Source organism: Mytilus galloprovincialis, chromosome 3 (assembly GCF_965363235.1).
Source record: "Mytilus galloprovincialis chromosome 3, xbMytGall1.hap1.1, whole genome shotgun sequence".
NCBI lineage: Eukaryota > Metazoa > Mollusca > Bivalvia > Mytilida > Mytilidae > Mytilus > Mytilus galloprovincialis.
This window is the reverse complement of record NC_134840.1, coordinates 51120846-51143360: the sequence shown is the minus strand read 5'-3', so window position 1 is coordinate 51143360 and position 22515 is coordinate 51120846. Positions and strand designations below refer to the sequence as shown.

The 22515-nt window shown below is 32.8% G+C and overlaps 1 protein-coding gene across 1 annotated transcript; it reads right to left on the bottom strand.

The window, feature by feature from the left end:
* Positions 1 to 4731: 4731 nt before the first annotated feature.
* Positions 4732 to 6204, bottom strand: LOC143066467 (acetylcholine receptor subunit alpha-like). The gene has a single exon (XM_076239384.1). The coding sequence runs from the start codon at positions 6196 to 6198 to the stop codon at positions 5026 to 5028; it is 1173 nt and encodes a 390-aa protein (XP_076095499.1). The 5' UTR covers positions 6199 to 6204; the 3' UTR covers positions 4732 to 5025.
* Positions 6205 to 22515: the final 16311 nt, after the last annotated feature.

Below are 22515 nucleotides of genomic sequence, written 5' to 3'. Positions count from 1 at the left end.
TGAGCAATTTCTGTAATTACATTCTTTTTTTATTTCGATATTACCTCTATTTCTCCTATTAGTTCAAAAGAAAAAAAAGCACCTTAACAAAAATGTATGCTTCTTCATAGGCAGATTGTGAGCGTAAAGGAACGGTGACCCCATCTTTTTTATTTTATTTTTCTATTTAGTATAAGTTAAAGTTCATTTACAGAAGAACAAAAATAGCGAAATCCTATTTAGACCAGCGAGCCACCTTATTTTCTGTTAAAATGTCTTGAATTTCCCTTAGATAAATCCATTTACTTATAATATATGAATCGCTATGGCTAAAAAGTAAAAAGACAAACAGATTCACAATTATAGTACATAAGACACAACAAAGAAAACTAAAGACATCTAGCAATACGACCTCCACCTAAAAACGGGGTGATCTCAGGTGCTCCGGAAGGGTAAGCAGATCCTGTACCATATGTGACAGCCGTCGTGTTGCTCATGTTATTACAAACCCGGTAAATAGTCTACTTCAGTAGGTCATATTCATGGATAGCAGTTACAAAATATTAATGAACATATCCGATATCATCTGTGAAACGGATATTGTATAACAGTCTACCTACTCGTGATTGCATCCGTACAATTAACGATGGGATGATTTCATCTTCACCACTTGGAACTCTTGGTCTAAAAGATTCCTTGTGAGCAGCACCCAACTTTAGTTGGGGAATATCGTATCAAAGGATATTGCTAACTTCTTTTCTCCCTTCTTAAAAGAAGTTTTTAGATCTGAGATACACATCTTCTTTTGCAAAGCAAAAATATAGGTATCGACAACTTAAAGTTCAATATCCCCCACGTTGCACATATTTTATATATCCAAGAGGCATATTTCGATCGTACTCCATTATAGAATTTGTCCGAGGTATTGCTGTTATAAACTTGTATTATACGTTTTATGAAAAATTGCACCCCTGCGCTAATAAGATCTGGTGAACGGACGGACAGACGGACGCCTTATTTTTCAATTTACCAGTAATGCATTTGTCACGTTCATTATATACTCGGAATAGTCAAATAGTATATGTATTGCCATGATTGTCAACAACGGCTGAGTACCATTCAAAGAAATTTTCAAATCGCAAGACCGTGCGAAAGGAACACCACCATCAAAAATGGAAAATGACCAAAAGAAAAAAGAAAATCGTCCGTTGGTTTCTTTAGAACGTTTTTTGCCAATTTTGTTTTATATTTCATGTTTGAAAATGTTTCTTTATTTGTAAATAAAGAAATATGATATGATTGCCAATGAGACAACTATCCACTAAAGTTCAAATGAATTTGGTGTAAGCAATTATAGGCAATAGCAGGGTCTTCAATAATGAGAAAAATCCATACCATATAGGTCTAGCTGATTAGAAAATGAATAGACATGGAAAATATGATTTTTTTCAATTGAGAAAACTAACGACCTAATCAATAACAAAATGATTTCCTAAAAAACAACAATATAACAGATATGTTCCAACAACAACTATATGAGCAAAAAACGATAATAACCCAATATTACTCATGCTCAATAATCAACTAATGACTTTGGACAGGCATTAGACCGTCAGTTTTCTCGTTTGAATTGTTTTACATTGTCATTTCTGGACCTTTTATAGCTGACTATGCGGTATGGGCTTTGCTCATTATTGAAGGCCGTACGGTGACCTATAGTTGTTAATTTTTGTGTCATTTTGGTCTCTTGTGATGATTTGTCTTATTGGCAATCATACAACATCTTCTTTTTATATATATTTTATATATATATAGGATCATATATAATGTGGCGGGACTAAACATGTTTGTGGGCGCCTAGCATCACCTAACCTGTGACAAAGGTTTAACAGTACAACATAAGAATCAAGTATTGAATTTTAGAATAGTTTTCGGTCATTCTATTAAATGCACAGATGACTTTTAACTATAGATTTTGCCTCGAATTCTAATATTCTATTTACAAGTCAAGACGGTCACTTCGGAAAAGTTGATAAGGGTACTATCTTAAGTCGTAAGTGTATACTTAAGATAGGTTTTCATGATGTTTGTTTGTTGGTGAGGTTCATAAATGTTTCTTGTTTCTCGTGTTTTATTATATAGATGAGATCGTTGGTTTTCCCGTTTGTTTAACACTAGTCATGTTAGGGGCTTTGGTAGCTTTCTGTTCAGTATGAGCCAAGGCTCCGTGTTGACCTATAATTGACTTGTGACTTGGTTTGAGAGTTGTTTCATTAGCCCTTATACAACTTTTTCTGATATCTATTAAGGTAGCTCGGATGTCTTCCTCCATCTTGGATTTTGAAGTAGAAGAAAACATTGGTCTAGGCATTATGAACCCTGAATACTAGTATACCTTACCCACATAAGATGCATTGGTTTTATTGAAACCCTTCTGCTCTTTTTTATGTATGAGAGTAGTGTATGCGCGTGGTTTCGGTGAGAAACAACAACAAATTTCAGTCTGCGTTTCGCATTTATCAAGGTCGTCATAGGCCATTCATCAGTATAACTTTTTTTATTTTATTTTAATATTATGACCGGATAATTTGGACAGTGCAATGAAATAAGTTTTTGAACAACATGTTAGTAATTCAATTGTTTTAATGTATATTTAGGTTTTGCATTTATTTTATTATTCTAGACTTTGTCGTAAATTTAGGCATAAGTGTTTTACACGGATTATGTGTCATAATCTTGGACAAAGGTCTTAAATGCATTTACTGTATTTATTTCATTATTTATTCTCTGTGACAGTTTGGACTATAATTTACAAATACGTGTCGGACATTAATTACTCTTTTAATCTATTGTTATTTCTAATTTGTCATCTGTTAATCTTCTTAATCCTTTAATTGCTTGTGCTTATATATATTGTTATTGTTTGTATGTTACATTACATTTAGTTTGGAGTTTGTTGTTCGGTCTTGCCGGACTGCTGAAATAAAAGTTTAAGGAGCGAAATCTTCCTTCTTGATTTACATTTAGCTGGAACGCCATTTCCCCCGGCTATATCTGGTGTTAGGACATCCGGGCGACGCATCTACCTGTGAAGCTGACCCCCAGCAAACAGAAAAATGGATACGCAGAGAAACAGAAATTTCGGCCGAGACTGGAGATACCAGATGCCTGATCATGGAACTACCTGTCAGACAAGAAATTTTCAACATATGGACAACTGCCTATGTAAGTTTTGTGGAAAGACTGTAAACAATTGCAATCAATTTCATTTTAGACAATGTATAGCAAAAACGTCATTTTGCTATAAGTGCAGAAATTTTGGACATTTCGCCAGAATGTGTAACTTTCACAGACAACCGGACGTGAAAGTTGTTAAAGTTAAATCTAAATCCAAGTTACGTCGGGACGCAGAAAGAATGAGACTATTCAAAGAACAGAAAGCAATGTCGATATTTCCTTGTGCGGAACTGAATACCATAGAACTGATGGACTTCTTCCCAACCTTCTATTATAACAGAGAATTCATTGACAGCGTTAAACACAGGCACGTCCGAGTGCATTCAGAGAGAGTAAAATTTGAAATCAAAAGTGTTTATTATGAAAAGAAGTTCAAAGAGCTGAAACAAGAGCATAACAGTGTGGTTCGCAATCTAGAAAAACTTCAAAAACAAGGTGTAGATGATCAAACAGAAATGGAAAAATTACGGGAAAGCATTACTGATCTTAAAGAGGCTAATCTTCGGATTTACGATCAACGATGTGAAGCAATCGACCAGCAATACCAGTTACAACGCGACAAAGAACATATGCGGGATCGAATCACTACACTAGAAGATGAACTGGACAATATTCGGAAAAATACAAGAGATGATAATTATTCAAATCAAAACTATCGATACCGAGGACGTCACAATCACAGAAGAAACTTTCGGAACAATTTCAGATGAATAGTAAGACCCGGGACGTGTCTTCAGGGGCCGCGGGAATATATGACCGGATAATTTGGACAGTGCAATGAAATAAGTTTTTGAACAACATTTTAGTAATTCAATTGTTTTAATGTATATTTAGGTTTTGCATTTATTTTATTATTCTAGACTTTGTCGTAAATTTAGGCATAAGTGTTTTACACGGATTATGTGTCATAATCTTGGACAAAGGTCTTAAATGCATTTACTGTATTTATTTCATTATTTATTCTCTGTGACATTTTGGACTATAATTTACAAATACGTGTCGGACATTAATTACTCTTTTAATCTATTGTTATTTCTAATTTGTCATCTGTTAATCTTCTTAATCCTTTAATTGCTTGTGCTTATATATATTGTTATTGTTTGTATGTTACATTACATTTAGTTTGGAGTTTGTTGTTCGGTCTTGCCGGACTGCTTAAATAAAAGTTTAAGGAGCGAATTCTTCCTTCTTGATTTACATTTAGCCGGAACGCCATTTCACCCGGCTATATCACAGAGACTGTATGTCAGTTCTTTTATCAAGACGTTCAACAAAGACATTACAGCTACGAGCTCACAACTTTTGATAAAACAAATTCCTATTGACATGGCAATCAAAATAGCATGCACAAGAAAATAAACTGGCAATTTTATTTCAATCACATACAAATAAACCAAAATTTAACAATAATAAACAGGAAATTGATAAGTCCAATCTTTATTTAGACGTTTCTTTCGTTGGTGCTCTTGATTCTTTCTTCAAGTGTGTAATTTAATATTTGAAGTATAACATTTTCCCAATTTCAAAAAACTGTAGAAGAGACGACGTTATTTAACTTATTTTATATATATATTTTGTATTAAACTTTTGAAGTTTTAATATTGCCTACTTCGGGAAAAAAATAAGAGATACATGCGTGTATCATTGAAGTACTTTAAACAAATGTTGTTTATTTGGTGTTTTACTTTCTGTTCTATTACATTTCTATGTTAGAATCAAAGTACATGATAATTTACAAAACATAAGAAAGTATACATATCAGTAACTTTATGACAAAACATGCATTAGCTGATTTGAGAGTACATTATTTTAGCTCAATTTAAGAAATACAACTATTGTAAAAGAAAGTACAACCAAAAAAGATACCCAAAAGAGAATGAAATCTAAGAAAGAAATAAAGTCCTTCCAAGTTTCTTCTAATTTACTCTCGTCTGTATCTCTATCCAGTTTTTCGTTTTCGTTCCTATCGCTGATTTTTCTTTTACTTTTGCATCGACACGCCATTACGGCTGATAACAAACGAGGAACCGGATCAGTTCTGAAATGAAATCGTAGTTGTATTGCAGTAACGCACACCGTAAACAATGCAATTCCTAGCTGAAATATCATGTACTGTCCAAAAATGGATCCTGTTGTCTTTGGAAGTTCAGAATTCACGATTATCAAAAATACCGCAAATGACAGAAAAACGGTGATAGAGTATCCCATCTTCTCTCCGCTATCTGCTGGGAGAACAAACGTGAAGAGATTCAGAACGCCAAGTAATATAACAGGTACGATTATGTTTAAAACATAAAATCCTGGAGTTCGCTTAATCGTTACAGAGTATGTTAATCTAGATTCCGAGTCAAATGTGTCATGATACAATTTGGTAGAGATTACAGTCCATACAGCATCATCTTCTAATTCACCTATAACTATTCCGTAAGTTCCCTCCTGAATTTGTACCTCTTTTGCATTATTGGACCAGTCAATAAACGATATATTGCATGTTTGGTGATCAAACGGAAAATATGTAACGTCAATGTTGCATTTCGATTCAAAAACTTCGTAAGGTTCCCATATCACATGTCCAGATATGTTTATATTTACATTGATTACACTACTGCCCAATTCCTGTAGCTTGGTAAATCCATTTTGCAATGCAAGTGCTGGTTTCCACACGTAACTCTGTGGGATATTTATACTTATCATTCCACCATAGCTTGTTGGGTCCCATTCCAGATATTGATCTTTCCATAGTGTGCTTAAATAACCAGTAGTAGTGAGTCTTTGTGACGCTTCGTCTACTCCGTTTATCCCAATTAAATGGAAATCGACCCTAAGCACAAGCAAGTCATTCTGATCTCTAACTGGGCGAACTTTCTTTTGATAGTTATTTGTAGTGAACAAATCTGTGACTAAAGATTTAGCATTGTCACCCGTTTGTGCACAGGTAACCCCAATAAAAATAATAGCTACTAGCAAGATCGTTGCCGGCATTGCTATTATGAGTCCATTCAATGTTTAATGGTTTTGTATGAATAGCAATCCTATTTATATGATACTAAAAATCAATAATCTAATACAAATACAATAAATGTTAATATAATCAGACTTGCTGTAACAGACCATAACAACTGCTTAAATCTTTTAAAAACTTAATCGTACAAAGTAAAATCACAAAAATACTGAACTCAGAGGAATATTCAAAAAGGAAAGTCCTTAACCAGATGGCAAAATCAAAAAGCTCGAACACAATAAACGAATTGATAACAACTGTCCTATTCCTGACTTTGTAAATTTCAAATACAAGTTTGATCAAAATCAGAAATACACCTTTCCCTATTACGTCCGTTGATACATGACCTTTTTCATTTTTTAAAGATTTTGTTGAAAAAGGGGGGGTTTCAAGGACTTAATAAGTTACGTCTCATGTGTGTTTTGATCTATGTAATCGTTGATAGGTTTCCGTCATGTATGTTCTGATCCATCTTTTTGGTATAACCGTTACAGGTTTCCGTTGCTAAATTAATTAACTGATTATTCGTAATATTAGAAAATTAAGGCTTGCGGTTTTCGAGACAAAATAAAAATCCATCCATCCACACATCAAACAGTCCAGTCTTTAAACCGCGCTGAAGTACGTCCATAATCTTTCATTATTCAAAATTCAATAATAGGATTTAAAATCTAAATTTTAAATCAGTTATCGGTAGTGCTCATACCATTGTCCGTCGTTATACTACTTCGTCAAGTAATAGTATTTGGTTTCTTGTTGGATTATCGATCTTTGCAAGTGATTGATTTACCCATAATCCTCCTTTTGACGTCGACATTTAGGAAAAGCAGACGCATTTTTAGCCATAGATTTATCTTCTAAAAAATCGACACCAATCTGACACATAAGTTGTTAAAAAACTTATTTTTTTACAAACTGTTTCAAACAATATTTATCAAGGATTTAATTGTCGTTTATTTTGACTCGATGGATACAATTGTCGAAGGGTCATGGCAAAATTATGATTCTTAGCAGACGGCATGGTCAGGTTTTGTCGTCATTCTGAGAAGAAAATAAATTACTTCTACTTCGAATTATTTCTAAATTTTATTTCCGATATGCAATTTTGACAATTTGAATTTAGTTTAAATTTAGAGCAAACTTCTAAATCTAAATTTAGCATTATTTTGGTTGATTAGAGACGCACGTTAAAATGTTAAGATGGCTGGATTATTGAATACAAAATAAAAAATATTGTTGTTTTACGATGGATGGGCCATTAGCAAATCTTATATTCAATTTTTTTTTCTCGTGCTCGGAGACACGATCGGCCACAGCAGAATCAGCAGATGTGTTGGGGGTTTTTTTTAACGTTTTTTTGTTGTTTGTTTGTTTCTTTTGCATTGTTTTAATTCTTATATGTTCATATACATATTTACATAATTTATCATAGCATGTCTTTTTCAGTTTAAAATGCTTAGGGTATCTGGTAGGAAGAGGCGACAATGTGGTCAACATCGGCTAAGAAAACTTTTTTGCGTTCAAACTTGATGGAGATTCGGGTGTTAACAAATCTATAGAGGGTCCAGTAGCAACAACTTTACACAGTTCAGAGGTTATGTCTATGATTATGGCTCCGGTATTCATGACCGCTACTTCTAGTTCTGCTGATGATAATCAGGTAATTTTCCAATTTTTTCAAAACCCATCTCCGTGTAATAAGGATAATGATGAGCTTGCAAGAAATGTCGATATTAAGTTAAAACATTTCAAGAGAATATGTTGATCTGGCCTTACCATTACTTTATTCACAGGCCTCTTCTGGGGGTAATTAGAAAGTCGTTATTTAACAGGAACTTTTGATACCCCGGAAGTGGGGGGGGGGGGTGGTGTTCTTCCTATATTTTTATATATACGAATGTGACACAAAAACAGGGTCCTTTATTTTCATGTTTTGCTGATTAGAACAGGGTTGCCTTTTTATGCCCTGCTGTCGGGAACAGGTTTATTTTTAAACAATCGATTTAAAAAGGACAGATTGGATATTGGATATTGACACAAGTATGTTTTTGCTTACATTATTAAACTGTTTGGTGACAGGTTTTATATTTCTGAACTAGTCTAGAAAATATAGGTCTCTGTCATGAACAAGGTATACATTTTCCGAGCGTGTCTAGAACAGGTGAATTTTTTTTTTCAATATTTCTGTTTAGAACGGGGTATGTTTTGCAATGTTTTCTGGTTAGAACAGGGTATGATTTGGAAAGTGCTGTCGGCACAGTTATACCCGAAAAGATAGTCAGTTACTTCCCCCTCCCCCGGAATACAACCAAGACGGCAAAAAAAGAAAAAGAAAGAAATTTACACAATAGGTACATTGTGTAACTGGACAGATGCGTTTTTTAGTCTATATTAGTATATTTTGTACTACTGCTCACTCGACTGTTTTTCAAGATTTACTCAAGTACATGCATACTAGTATACGGCTAGGCGGTAAGCGGTCAGCACTAGGATGGAAGTCGTACAATGAACAATTTCGTCTCAGAATGTCACAGGATCCAGCTGGTTTTTAGGCTGTCGTTGACCTTGCTTATGGCTGCTCAATATGTATCCTCCATCTAGTATTGTTAATGGCAATAAGCATTGGGCGCTTAAAATGTTACGCATTCAATTACCAAGGTTCATGCGTGAATCAATGATGTGCTTTTACTCATTCTTGTTTAAGATGCTTTGATCAGCACCCACTTATGATTCAGTGCCCCAGACAAGACTGTTTCCTGAAGGCAGGCAAAATGTAAGATTAAAGCAAACTAGGCCTCAGTTTAGACCGAGATAAAAGGCACGTGTAAGAAACTCGTTGCAGTATCCCATCAGTACGAACTCGTATACTGGGCAAAATATGAAGTGAATTTTTAGCAAATGCAATTACAATTGATCTTAAAGAGATATCAAATTGAGAATTTTTGTGATATTTATCTTATGTTTATTTTTGTATAGAATTTGGGTTGTATTGATTTCGAATCCAAACTGATGTATCATCTATTGGATAAAGGGTGGACTCCATTAAACATAACTGAATTAAAAGAATGTAACTTGGGGGTTATACAAAAGTGTAGATTCCTAGCTCCGGCTGAGGGGTTTACTTTTGGCTTAAGGTTATCATATGAAGGTTAAAAACTACCGCAAATAAATTTAATGTCTTAAGCACGGAAGTTCGTATTATCAGGTGAAAATCAATCCAGAGCTGGGATCGGATACTTTTAATCTTATTAAATGTTTGTAAAATGTTAATTTGAACCTCTCAATTTAGCAACAATTTTTTTTTATTTATTAAGAATATATATAAAACCAAGCACTATATTTGATAATTAACAAGCAAATATCAAAATCAAAGTTAGTAAGGATGTTGATTCGTCCTCTAGTATTGTTACTACTGATAAAATATTTTCAGATTCGAGCGTTGTATATTCCAGGCTCAAGTAATGCAGGTGCAGATTCTCTGTCTCGTTTTCGGGTGATCCGTTCCCGTACATTGGGACCGGAAGCATTTATTATACCAGACATTCCTAATATGAACTTTCATATGGTCATTTCGAAACTGGAATATACTTTCAAATAAACAATTCGGTAGTTGATAGTACAGAAAAGTTTACCCGGGCTTTAAATTTGTTAAATGGTTTCAGGAAAGATTTCGGTATTGCCAAAGTATAGCTTTCGACCTTGCTGGACATTGTTGCTCTTACTGCATATATGTTAAATTAGGATTTGCTCATTCAACAATACGTACACATCGATCAGGCTTGATCAGGCTTAAGCATTTACAATAAGCTAAATGATTATGAAGACTTTACTAAAAATTAATAGTAAGCGATGGTTTTGAGCGTTCAAGGTTGCTTCAGATGGACACTAGGCTGACTTTTTAAGAGAGATATTGCATCGTATTTTGTCAATATGATCAGGTATATGAAGTTCTGCATACAAAGCTAGGCTATTCCAGGCGGTTTTTTCCTTGGCTTGACGTGGTCTTTTTATGCATGGTTGGGGAGTTGACAGTTCATAATATGAGCAATGCATGTTCTACAAATCATGCTTTAAACAAAATGATGTCAAAATTTACAAGAAATATGTAGAAATTCATTTGGTTTCATCTAAGACCGATCAGTTTGGTAGAGGGTTAACTATACACAGTCCTGCGCAATTAGACAAATGTATATGTCCAGTGGCTTTTATTGCTTTGCTAATTGCCAGATAGAGTTGTAGTAGGTGGACCGCTATTTCGTCTTTTGTTGGTTAGCTAGTTTGACTAAATACCAATTTTCTGCAATACTCAAAATATCTATACATGCTTTAGGTATTAAATATTCTCGTTGTTCGTCGAACTTATTCAACATAGGTATCGACCTTTAATGGTTTACTTCTATAAATTGTGACTTGGATGGAGATTTGTCTCATTGTCACTCATACCACATCTTTCTATATCTATGTATGGAGATAGCTTGTGCCGTTGATGAATTATCCGATAAAAATATTTAGGTCGTTTGAAAGCGGGTGCATTTTTGCGTTACATATACGAATTCCCATTTAATTGTGTGTATATTCTCCTATAAGGGTTTGGATGGATAGGTCGTCAATTATTAAGAATGTGATTTTGGTAGCAACACAACGACCGGGAGGAGCTTATTTGGCTTTGAAAAGGTCGGGAGAGAAAATTTGATGGTAGGTTTGTTTTTACCGATGGATTAACTATCGCTAAGGTGAAGAATCGCATTAAAATAATGCGAAGATTTGAAGATCTTCCCAGCTATATTATAGTGCACATTGGGAAATGATATATATAAAATATCAAATTAGGTTACTTTCATCATTAGCTTGTTCAATTTATGTCAAGGTTATATATTGATTTGCCTGATACAACTTTATTTGGTCTCAAGTTCTATTGCCAAGACTGCAATGACGGTCTTCAAATAATGGGAATTGTAATGTTTGGGCAAATGCAGGCGTCGGTTAAACAGCTTCATTGTTGTCCACATGACAAAGCATGGATGTTACATTCGATATCCTTACATAAAAGCTAAACACGAGTCTCTAGCAAAAGATGGGGTGTATTTAACAAAGAGAAGAACATTTTTTTCTGAACTTAATACAGGGAGCCCTAGAAACAATAATTTCTAGTAAGACGGGTAGCATTACTTTTCCAGACGACTATTCCATGCTTTGAATTTTTATAGTTGACTCGTTGTCCGTAACAAATGCCTATATATGATCTTAGTGAACAGTTAAACGAAATATCGGAATTATTGGGCTGTTTTATAAATAATACAAATAGTTACTTATTAATTTACAATTTATACCATATAATGGCATATATTCATTTATCAGAAAATTATTTTAATCAAATTTTGCTTGAAATGGCACAGCTATGCGCAGCTCCCCCCCAATTTTATTGGCGGTTGACGGTTCTGTGAAAATTTTAACTGTAGGCTAAAATTGTCGCAGCACCGCCAATTTGGCAGATTGCGCTGCGCTTAGATAACATATTTGCAGTTTACAGACTTATTGTAATCGTATGATAGCATTAGCCTCTGATTTCCAGGGCTAATAGCTTATCTTGAACTTCCCCTTTTCATATATGGTCTGCCACCTCAAACATATTCGGCGATCATCATATAACATTTTCAAAGACACATATGTATTTTTATCAGTTAATTTTAGTTCATAGATCTACATGTATCACAAATTGCATTTCATATAATAGTACATATATCATATCACAAATTGCATTTCATATAATAGTACATATATCATATCACAAAATGCATTTCATATAATAGTACATATATCATATCTGTTAATAAATGCTGTGGCCATTTCCTGCCAATAACAATCTTGTTATTTTTTATGAGCATCTGAGATAATAGGATTTAAAATCTAAATTTTAAATCAGTTATCGGTAGTGCTCATACCACTGTCCGTCGTTATACTACTTCGTCAAGTAATAGTATTTGGTTTCTTGTTGGATTATCGATCTTTGCAAGTGATTGATTTACCCATAATCCTCCTTTTGACGTCGACATTTGGGAAAAGCAGACGCATTTTTAGCCATAGATTTATCTTCTAAAACCCGCCCACCCTCCCTTAAATTAGTAGAATGCAATTCCTACGGAAGATACTGCTGTTTGGTTTTGTTTGTTTATTTCAGAATTGTATTGTATACATCGATTAAACCATCACTCAATGTGGAAAGATGTACAAAAGTTTTAATGACGAGACGGTCATTCAAGAAAAAAGACGAATCCTGGACGAGGAGTGGACTTACATGCATATAGAAATTGAATGGATAACTTGGAAAAAAATTTATTACATTCAAACATGTAAACTTTGCGTTGGTAGCGATAACTTCTGATATCCAGGGTTAGTCGCTTGATTTATGGCAGATTTCGCTGCGCTTAGATAACATATTTGCAGTTTACAGACTTATTGTAATCGTATGATAGCATTAGCCTCTGATTTCCAGGGCTAATAGCTTATCTTGAACTTCCCCTTTTCATATATGGTCTGCCACCTGAAACATATTCGGCGATCATCATATAACATTTTCAAAGACACATATGCATTTTTATCAGTTAATTTTAGTTCATAGATCTACATGTATCACAAATTGCATTTCATATAATAGTACATATATCATATCACAAATTGCATTTCATATAATAGTACATATATCATATCACAAAATGCATTTCATTTAATAGTACATATATCATATCTGTTAATAAATGCTGTGGCCATTTCCTGCCAATAACAATCTTGTTATTTTTTATGAGCATCTAAGATAATGAATAATGATATACATGTAGTTTATTATTAACTGTTCAATGTTAAGTGGCAGGCTTTAACTATGTGTAAAATGTTCTTTGAAATATATATAAGAATAATCAAAATATATCCGTGAAATGGTAATATTTAGACTTTTTTGTCAAAGCTACAATAAGAAAATGCCAAATGCAAAAAGCTCTTTTTTACGGGCTCACTTCGAACAATTAAAGGGAAAAATAGTTCCATGCATATAACTAAATCTTCTACTGTATGTTCGATGTCTTGTTTGACTCTGTCAATAGACATCAGATTAGTTATCTAATTTGATCACAGGGCAATATAATAGATGCATCATTGGTATCATGATATGTTTACTCTACTGGAACATATCATATCACAGCAAGCAGGCCATTGAATTGCTAAAATTATTTCATTACCTGCAAGTCACGGACTATGGCAATCGTACTGTCAAATATATATATATATATAAATGTCTATCAAAGATCGTGGTAACTGAAGACAGATTAAATACAAATCGGATCGTGGGGTACACAACGAATTGTGAAATTCGAGACAAATTAAATTCAGTCTTACAGGTTGATGTTACTATTGCTAACGTGATGATCAATGTTGAAGAACTTCTTACAAAAGTTAGCGGATTCCTTCTACATCCTAGAAAAATTACACTGGTAGAAAGTGGTGTTGAAGTCTACGACTGAATAACGTATTGGGCTTACTTGAATCCCGAATACTTTTGTCTCTGTATTTCCTTTCGACAAAATATAATCGCGATGTTTTTCATTCACTTTTATTAGTGCTATGATTAAAATGGCGATGAGACAGCACCCGAGCAACACAAAAGAATGAAAAAGACCATTTGTGCATATTATTTTTGTTTTAAGTTGAGATATGCTACATGCATTAAACAACGGCTAGCACCAAAAGCTAACGGTCTTTCCAGCAATTTGATCAAATCAAAGAAGTAGAAGTTTCAACAATTTCAGTGTAGACTTTTACATTCTTGAAAATTTTGACAGTCCGTACACAACAATGTGCAAAATCATAAAAAAAAAGATTAATTAGATCAACTTATTTTTTATTACTGTTTAAATGTTAAAATTTAATGTTTACTCTTTTTAAACATTAATTGTGATGTAATTATCAATTAAAGAAAGTCTTCAAATTTCGCTTTATTATTTCTCATGTCGAAACTATTTATATCCGAATATACGGTATGGGGTTTCTTCTTGTTGAAAGCCGTACGGTTGCCTATAATAACATTCACTGCATTTGAATTTTGATAAAAAGTTGTCTCAATTGCAATCATACAACAAATCATTTTATTTATATTGAAAGTTCACACTAGAAACTGAATGTCGATACAGTTTCATCATTGTTCGTGTTATTATATATATATATATATCTTTATTAGCCTCCCTAAGGAGAGATAGTGATACCAATACAATATTATTGCATAACACAATATGTACAAATTTGAATACACAAAAAAAAAAAAAAAAAAAAAAAAAAAAAAAAAAACAACACACGAACTTAATTCACATTGTTAATTCGGATTGAGAAATAAAAAAAAAAAAAAAACAACTTTGAACTTAATTCATATTGTCAATTAGGAATGAGAAAATGTTTTGCAAAATCTGTAAACATATTTGACGCATAAAAATTGAAAACGTTTTTTCTGCTCACAGTCTAGTTCAAATTCGGTTTCGCATGAGAGTAAAATGTAACAGAAATCTTCATCATCTAAGGAACTAAGAAAGGCACTGAAAGTTATTGGGTTTAAGCATAGTAGCTCGCACCAGAATTCATCTCGAATGTCGGATAAATAGTCACACGAAGAAATTGCGTGAATACACGGGTCGGTGAAAAGTTTACCACATTTATCACATAAAATACTATCACTGTTCGTATTGTGGACCAAACAACACAGGGATACTATGTAATTTGCCTGTTTACGCAAATACGGAAAGTCTAATGCAACTGTCCATGCAGGATGAGGCTGAAATACTTTATGTATCTTCTTGAAAATGTTAAAGTCACTATCTATATTTATACGTTGTTGCCATTCCTTAAGTTCATATTCAAAAATAGATCTTTGAACTATTCGCTTCCATATACGCTGAGACGGAAAATGTCCGCTATCCATAAACTTTGTTAAATAGTCCGATAAATGGTATTTGTAGAGTATATCCACACAGTCCTTTGAAAAATCCGATGCACAATTGGCGTCCTCTTGATTGAAATACTTGAGTTCAAAAAGTTTACGTACGAGAATACGAAATGAAATTGCTCTTTGTGGTAAATTACAAATTCGTCCGAAGAACAGTAACTTGCGTTCATTAATAAAACTGTCTAGGTTTAACCAACCAATGAGAGAAAGGCACATATCAGTTCTTGTCCGTCTAGGTAATCCTTGAATGAACTTGCAAACATAGTGATGCGTTCGTTCTAACATAAGTGTTTCTGTTTTAGACAGCTTGCCCCAGATCTCACATCCGTAAAGAGCTTTTGGGTAGCATACTTGGCGAATAATTTTTGCACATACTATAGGGTTAAGAACAGCAGGATGAATACCAGAGCGAATCACAGACGCAGTGGTTGCTCTTAATGTTCGACACGCTTTTAATGTACGATCCATTGTTTTCATCGAAGTGTCTAGTGAAATACCAACATGTGTTGCACTTTTAACTGATAAAATAGGTTCGTTGTATAGGAATATATCAGCACCTGTTAGTTTTTTGCCGAATTGAAGAAGTTTGCTTTTCGTGGGTGAAAAGGAGAAGCTCCATGATTCGCTATATTGTTCACATATTGATACCATTTTCTGAGCAGATTCGTGATTTGTGGCAATAAGAGAAATGTCATCGGCCTGGACGGGAGAACTACTATTAATGTCATATAAGAATGCTCCTTTGTTGCTAGATTCCAGTTCATTTATCAAATCGTTAATAAAGATCAGATATAACTTGGCAGACAACGGACTACCTTGGCGCACACCACGGTTAAGTTTAAACCATTTCGAAAGTTTTCCACCAGACAGAATAGCACTTGATAAATCTGTGTACATGTTATCTAATAGAAGCCATAATTTTCCGGTCGCACCGTATTCAAAAAGTTTAATACGTAATCCATCAGGAGGTACTGTGTCAAATGCTTTAGTGCTGTCTAATAAAACAACTATAACTGTTCCGTTCTTTTTTATGTGATGAAAAGTTACTTCATTAAGGTTGAATGAAGCATTTAAACTAGACAGGAGTTTTTGGTAAGCTACCTGTTGGACATTCGGGAAGTCAGTACGCAATAAGGTAAGTAGCAAGTCGACCATCTTCTCGAAGATCTTTGTGATACTTGGCACTAACGAGATGCCTCTGTATGAGTTTGTATCTGTTTTTGGCTTGTTTCCACCTTTATAAAGAAGTATTATCATACTTTTTCTCCAGTCGTTCGGAATGTACGCACATTTGATACACAAGTTGAAGAGATGATGTAAGTGTTTTATAAGTAATTTACCGCCATACCGTATGTGCTCATAAAACATGCCGTCGTGGCCACACGCTTTGTTGTTCTTTAGTTTTGAACAAATTTCACTTACATCTGATAATTTAAATGTAATGTTGTTTTGATCACGGTTGACAATTTTGCGAATAGATGACACTTTTTCGGTAATTTCAGTTTCACGCTTCGGGTCGGTATAAGTCGACAATGAAAAAGACCATTTGTGCATATTATTTTTGTTTTAAGTTGAGATATGCTACATGCATTAAACAACGGCTAGCACCAAAAGCTAACGGTCTTTCCAGCAATTTGATCAAATCAAAGAAGTAGAAGTTTCAACAATTTCAGTGTAGACTTTTACATTCTTGAAAATTTTGACAGTCCGTACACAACAATGTGCAAAATCATAAAAAAAAGATTAATTAGATCAACTTATTTTTTATTACTGTTTAAATGTTAAAATTTAATTTTTCGTCTTTTTAAACATTAATTGTGATGTAATTATCAATTAAAGAAAGTCTTCAAATTTCGCTTTATTATTTTTCATGTCGAAACTATTTATATCCGAATATACGGTATTGGGTTTCTTCTTGTTGAAAGCCGTACGGTTGCCTATAATAACATTCACTGCATTTGAATTTTGATAAAAAGTTGTCTCAATTGCAATCATACAACAAATCATTTTATTTATATTGAAAGTTCACACTAGAAACTGAATGTCGATACAGTTTCATCATTGTTCGTGTTATTATGGAATACCGTAAGTACTTGCAAAACTGCTCATATAAGTATGTACAAGCTTTAATAGACTGATTCTGTCTTATTATGCCCAGTCTTGACAACTAAGAAATCCAGAGCTACTTTTTTTTTTAATTAATGGACAAAAAGGATAAATCAACTCTTGAAACAAAATTAATACTTAAGAATTGAATGCTTCTTTTTGTAACTTCATTGGGGTTTAAAAGCGTTGACCGAAGTACATGTTGTATGAAGCGCGAAAAATGTAAGCACGGTCAAGAAAGAAGCATTTTTTAGCTAGAATCATGCCAACACGATTTTTATCAAGTTTTTATTTAATTACCTGTGGACTTTATTGTGGGACCTCGTGTCATCATGAATGATACATTTTATTGTGTAATGAAGTTGATATATTTATACATACATAAATAAAATCCAAAGGAACAGGGTGTTCATTACTGTTGATCATCTCGTTGAGCTTTCAACTTTGGGGGACAATCTTACCTTTATTGTATCCAACACGATCTCTGGCAATGGTTTGAGCGGAATTTATTGACTTGATGGAAGAAAACGGTTGCTGAATAATATTTTTTTTTATTCGACAACAATATATCACATGCTGTTAACAGATTTCTTCACTGGTACAGCTATTACAGTGGAGATCCCTGTATGTTAGTAATAAAAGACCAGGGTATCTTAAGGCATATATATTTATAATTTTATTAGTTTGTATATTGTATGTTAATAATACATTGTTTATCATTAGAACATTATTTATTTTTAATACATTATATCTCTATAATTTTACTATTATAACTATGAATATGAACTTTATAAATATAGATATATTGTTACTGTCTGATAGATGTTCAGGTAAAACAGAATAACGGGTTATCTAGGTGTCAGACCACCAATTACTCCCTCCAATTTAGTCCTACTTTGACACAAAATAGTTCTTTTGATGTCATTGTTTACTTAAACTAACCAACAAATTTGCAGAAATGAAACTTTTGGTGAAAGGGAAATATATTTAGACCATTTTGAGCCAAAATTCACTTGTCTATGAGTTTGCATTAAAAATTCAGGATTAATGCGCTACATAGTACACTAATTTAAGATTTCCAGAAAACCGGGAGTTATTTTGGTAGTACCTGTCTTTTCAAAATCAGAAATTTGTTACAAGACTTTAAACATTGGTTGAAAATTGGCATGTAGGAAGGTGATACATGTACGATTCAGGATATACCTGGTTTCCTTGAAGTTAAACTTAAGGTGAAATATTTAGAAAGCTGTGAAAATTGCAAAATTTGGTTGAACAGATAGGGATTTTTAATTGGTGGTCTGACACCTCTAAGCGTGTTCCGAATTTGGTTTGTGGTTTAATGTAAACCAAGATAATATTTTCAAATTATGATTTATATTTGGCATTGAAGTAAACAAATGATGTCAAAAATTACCAACCAATCTCCCTGTAAATACACATTGAATTGGTGGAGTTATGTGCCCATACTACTTCAATACCTGTTTATCAAAAAAGGAAGATTAATGTGGTATTTTTTTGTTGAAATCAGAACTCTCCAGTATAATTTAATTTTATCCAGGCTTCACAGTGGACATTGTCTACTTCTCATAGTCAAAGCCATAAAAAACTCGAATACAATATTAGACCATATTCACTGTTTAAATCCCGAATAACACATACAATGTTGGATAATTTGACAGTTGTGCATACATCAACCACATAAGTCGGGAGGACTGCATAGCAATTTCAATATACAAATTGACTAAAATCCTTAGATGAAATACCACATATAGAAGAGTAATCTCAAACATTCATAGGTCAAAAAGGGCGCATTGTCTTTGCGCTAATTTATAAAAAAATCCAATCTTTCATTTGCGCCACAAGGTAATATTTTATTTGCGCCAAAAAAATTTTAAAAAAACTTCATTTGCGCCATTTTACATGTATTGTATAAAGGAAAAGTTCAATATTCATTGCCCTATCGTGAATAACATTTGTGTTTACAATATTCCCCCTGGAGAATTGAAGGAGTTCATACACATTTCTTATACAAAACTGAGAGTCACTAAGTTTGGAATTATATAATTAGTTTGAGGTGTCAAGATGAACATTGTCAATTCAGAGATAAATAAAAACAAAATAAGTCTGTAATTTAGGATGGACACACATATAGGTTAGCATATGTTCTGAAAAATGAAGACAAGTCGTTAAAATGTACCAAAAAAAACCTGTAAAGCCAGAAGACAATTTTTATTTATCAAAAGTTTGAATCAAAATCTTATTTTCAAATCAAACAGAGAATTAATTAATTAATTATATTTAAACCATAGTAAATTAGTTTTCTCCTTCTAATTGTTTAACATTTGTCATTCTAGGGCCTTTAATATCGACTATACGGTAAGGGCGTTGTTCATTGTTGAAGGTCATACCAAGACCTATAGTTGTTAATTTCTATGTCATTTTGTTTGTTGTGAAGAGTTGTTTCATTTTTTTTTGGCAGTTATACAACATATGTTTAAATCAATTTTTTAATAAATTTACTTTTTTAGGGCAAACACGTATAATTCTTCATTTGTCCTCTTTGTATATACCCTGTAATGTATCAACAAATATTTTGAACACAGTTTTTGGGGGGAATAGAAGAAAACAACAAATGACTTTTAAAATGCTTCCTTAACTATTTTGGTCATATATATACCTGTAAAATGGTGCGAATGAAATTCGTTGAAAATGATGGGGCCATTATTCATTATTACTTTGGAAAGGCCAGTTGGTTTAAACAAGTGTGTTATACCCTAACTTACAATATTATCTTTCACTTGTCGAAATAAACCTTTTCAGAAATACGTGTAACTTCAAGAAAAACAAGAGAGAAAACGAAACGAGAGAATTATAATCATATGTCTAAATTTATAAAGTTGTTTGATTCGAGGTATATAAAAACACTTTATAAATTCAATAACGATTTAATATATACAGTATCTTTATAGTTATATATTGTGGTTAGAATCGGTTTAACTCAACTACTTACAGTCAATTTCTCACAGTCAATTTGTTATAAAACAAGTACATATAAAACTATTTTAGATACTTTTACAGATTTAGGGTTTAAATTCAATCTTAGTTAGAGGATAAGAATCAACTAAAGGTATAAAATCACGAATGAGGGCTTGATAAAAATTAACATTCAAAACAAAAAAGTTCCAAAGTCTATCTAAAACTTTGTAATTAAGTAAAATATTTTGGTAATTTGTGTGTCAAATAATTGTAATCATTATTTGAATTAAGACGTACTGTGTATTGCCTGTTATTTATTTCAGAAGCACTTGTTTTTGTACTTCCGAACTTCTGGGTACAAGTGAAATCATAGACAAGACAAGACAAATACTTTATTAAAGTCTCACCACTTGTTACATATAAAATATAAAGCTTTTTAAAACACAAGTTAACAACAAAAGTCACTGTATAAAGAGTTATGAGAGACTATAAAACAATTTTCTTAAATTATAATACAAAAATCAACTACCATGAGTATAAAATATTTTTCGCTTTATAAAAATTTCATAGTAGATTTTGGCAGTATAACATACCTAATTTTCATTTGTAAAAAGAAATATAAATTGTTCATTATCAGACATATGTAAAAACATTCTCATCATCATCATATATACAGTGGAAAGTATACTGCATATTTCAGGAAAAGTTTTGATAAGGTATAGTTTTGACCTAAACTGACTGTCACTTTCTTTTTTAACTCAAACAAATATAAATTGCTTTTTGAAATACAGAATTTAACACAGATAGTAATAAGGCAATGAATAAGAATAAGTTTTTGTTTTATCTTCCAATAACATGTTCTTTAGAGAACTTATCAAAACTTTAAAAAAAAATGGTGTTTAAGTCTAATTATTAGTATTGTACTAGATAAATGGTGTTTATTTAACAAATTGAACCTAATGGACTAATTTTATTCTAATTTGTTTAACACTTATATGTATTTATGACAAACTGTTCTATAATGGTTATCAAAGAAAATGTTTAGCTATCTTGTATAGTTTTTATTGTGTGTTAATACAGTTTGAATAACATTACATTGAATATGAGTATCTATCTGAATTATTTGTACACTTAATACATCATTTCCTAAAAAGGTAAACAACACGTGTCTTGAACTGCTCCATGGTTGCCTCGTTTTTGCGTAATTAAAATGTCATTGTTCATGCAAATAATAAATGTCTTTATTCCTGTTATCTAATACACATGGCCAGGCGATATTGTTTATCCACGTGTATATTCACGTGTAATTTTATTATGAACTTTATTAAACATTAACCAATTTTACCTTTAACTTTTGTTGAACTTTGAGTTTAAAGTTGCAACTAATTTGCAAAACTTTCAAAAACAGGAATAGTATTCTTTGTTTATCAAACTCAAACTACAGTATATAATCATTCGAAGCTTAGTTTTACAGCTACCCCTCCCCTTTTTTTCCACCCATAGCTATTTATATGGAGAATGTATATATTTTTCTTTTATTTGTATACTGACTGTTTTTGTTTGCTCTTTTTTTATCTTTCAACATGACAGCGGTCAGTGCAGATATTATATGTGACATATGTTTGCTTATAAAAAGAAATTTAGCTGCTCGAATGGCAATCTAATCCTATAAAGATATGTGTTTTGTTTAATGGTGCTGTCCAAGTGTTGTGGCTTAAGGATTAAATACTTCATGTTAGATTGGAGAACGAATGAGATCATAACAACATTTCTTTTATTCCCTTATACCCTCTGTTATCTGCGATTTGTTAATACTGAACTTCATCTGTGTTTTTCAGTTTTCAGATAAATGATCAAAACCTACCAAAGTGTTCCACTCAATCTCATTTTGGACCCAACTTGCGCTTAAAATTTTGTTAAAGGATCTTTTCTTATTTGAAATGGCCTCACAATGACTTTTGGATGAAGAACATCAATAGTAGCGCTATTCAATTTCTTTAGTTTTCCATGTCCGTGTTAAGATTTTGTACCATAAACTGATACACAGTATTCCTTCTTGATCATATCGTTTGGTTTGTTATATTTTTGTACAAAGAAATAACACGACGGGTGCAGTATAGGGTGCAGGAATTGCTTACCCTTCCGGAGCACCTGATTTCACTCCCGGTTTTTAGTGCAGTTCGTGTTTTTTTATTATTTATGATTTATAACTGTTGATGTAAATGTCCTTTGG

Bases quoted from the DNA above. Each gene is read 5' to 3' on its own strand.
- LOC143066467 (XM_076239384.1), bottom strand. From the start codon at position 6,198: ATGCCGGCAACGATCTTGCTAGTAGCTATTATTTTTATTGGGGTTACC.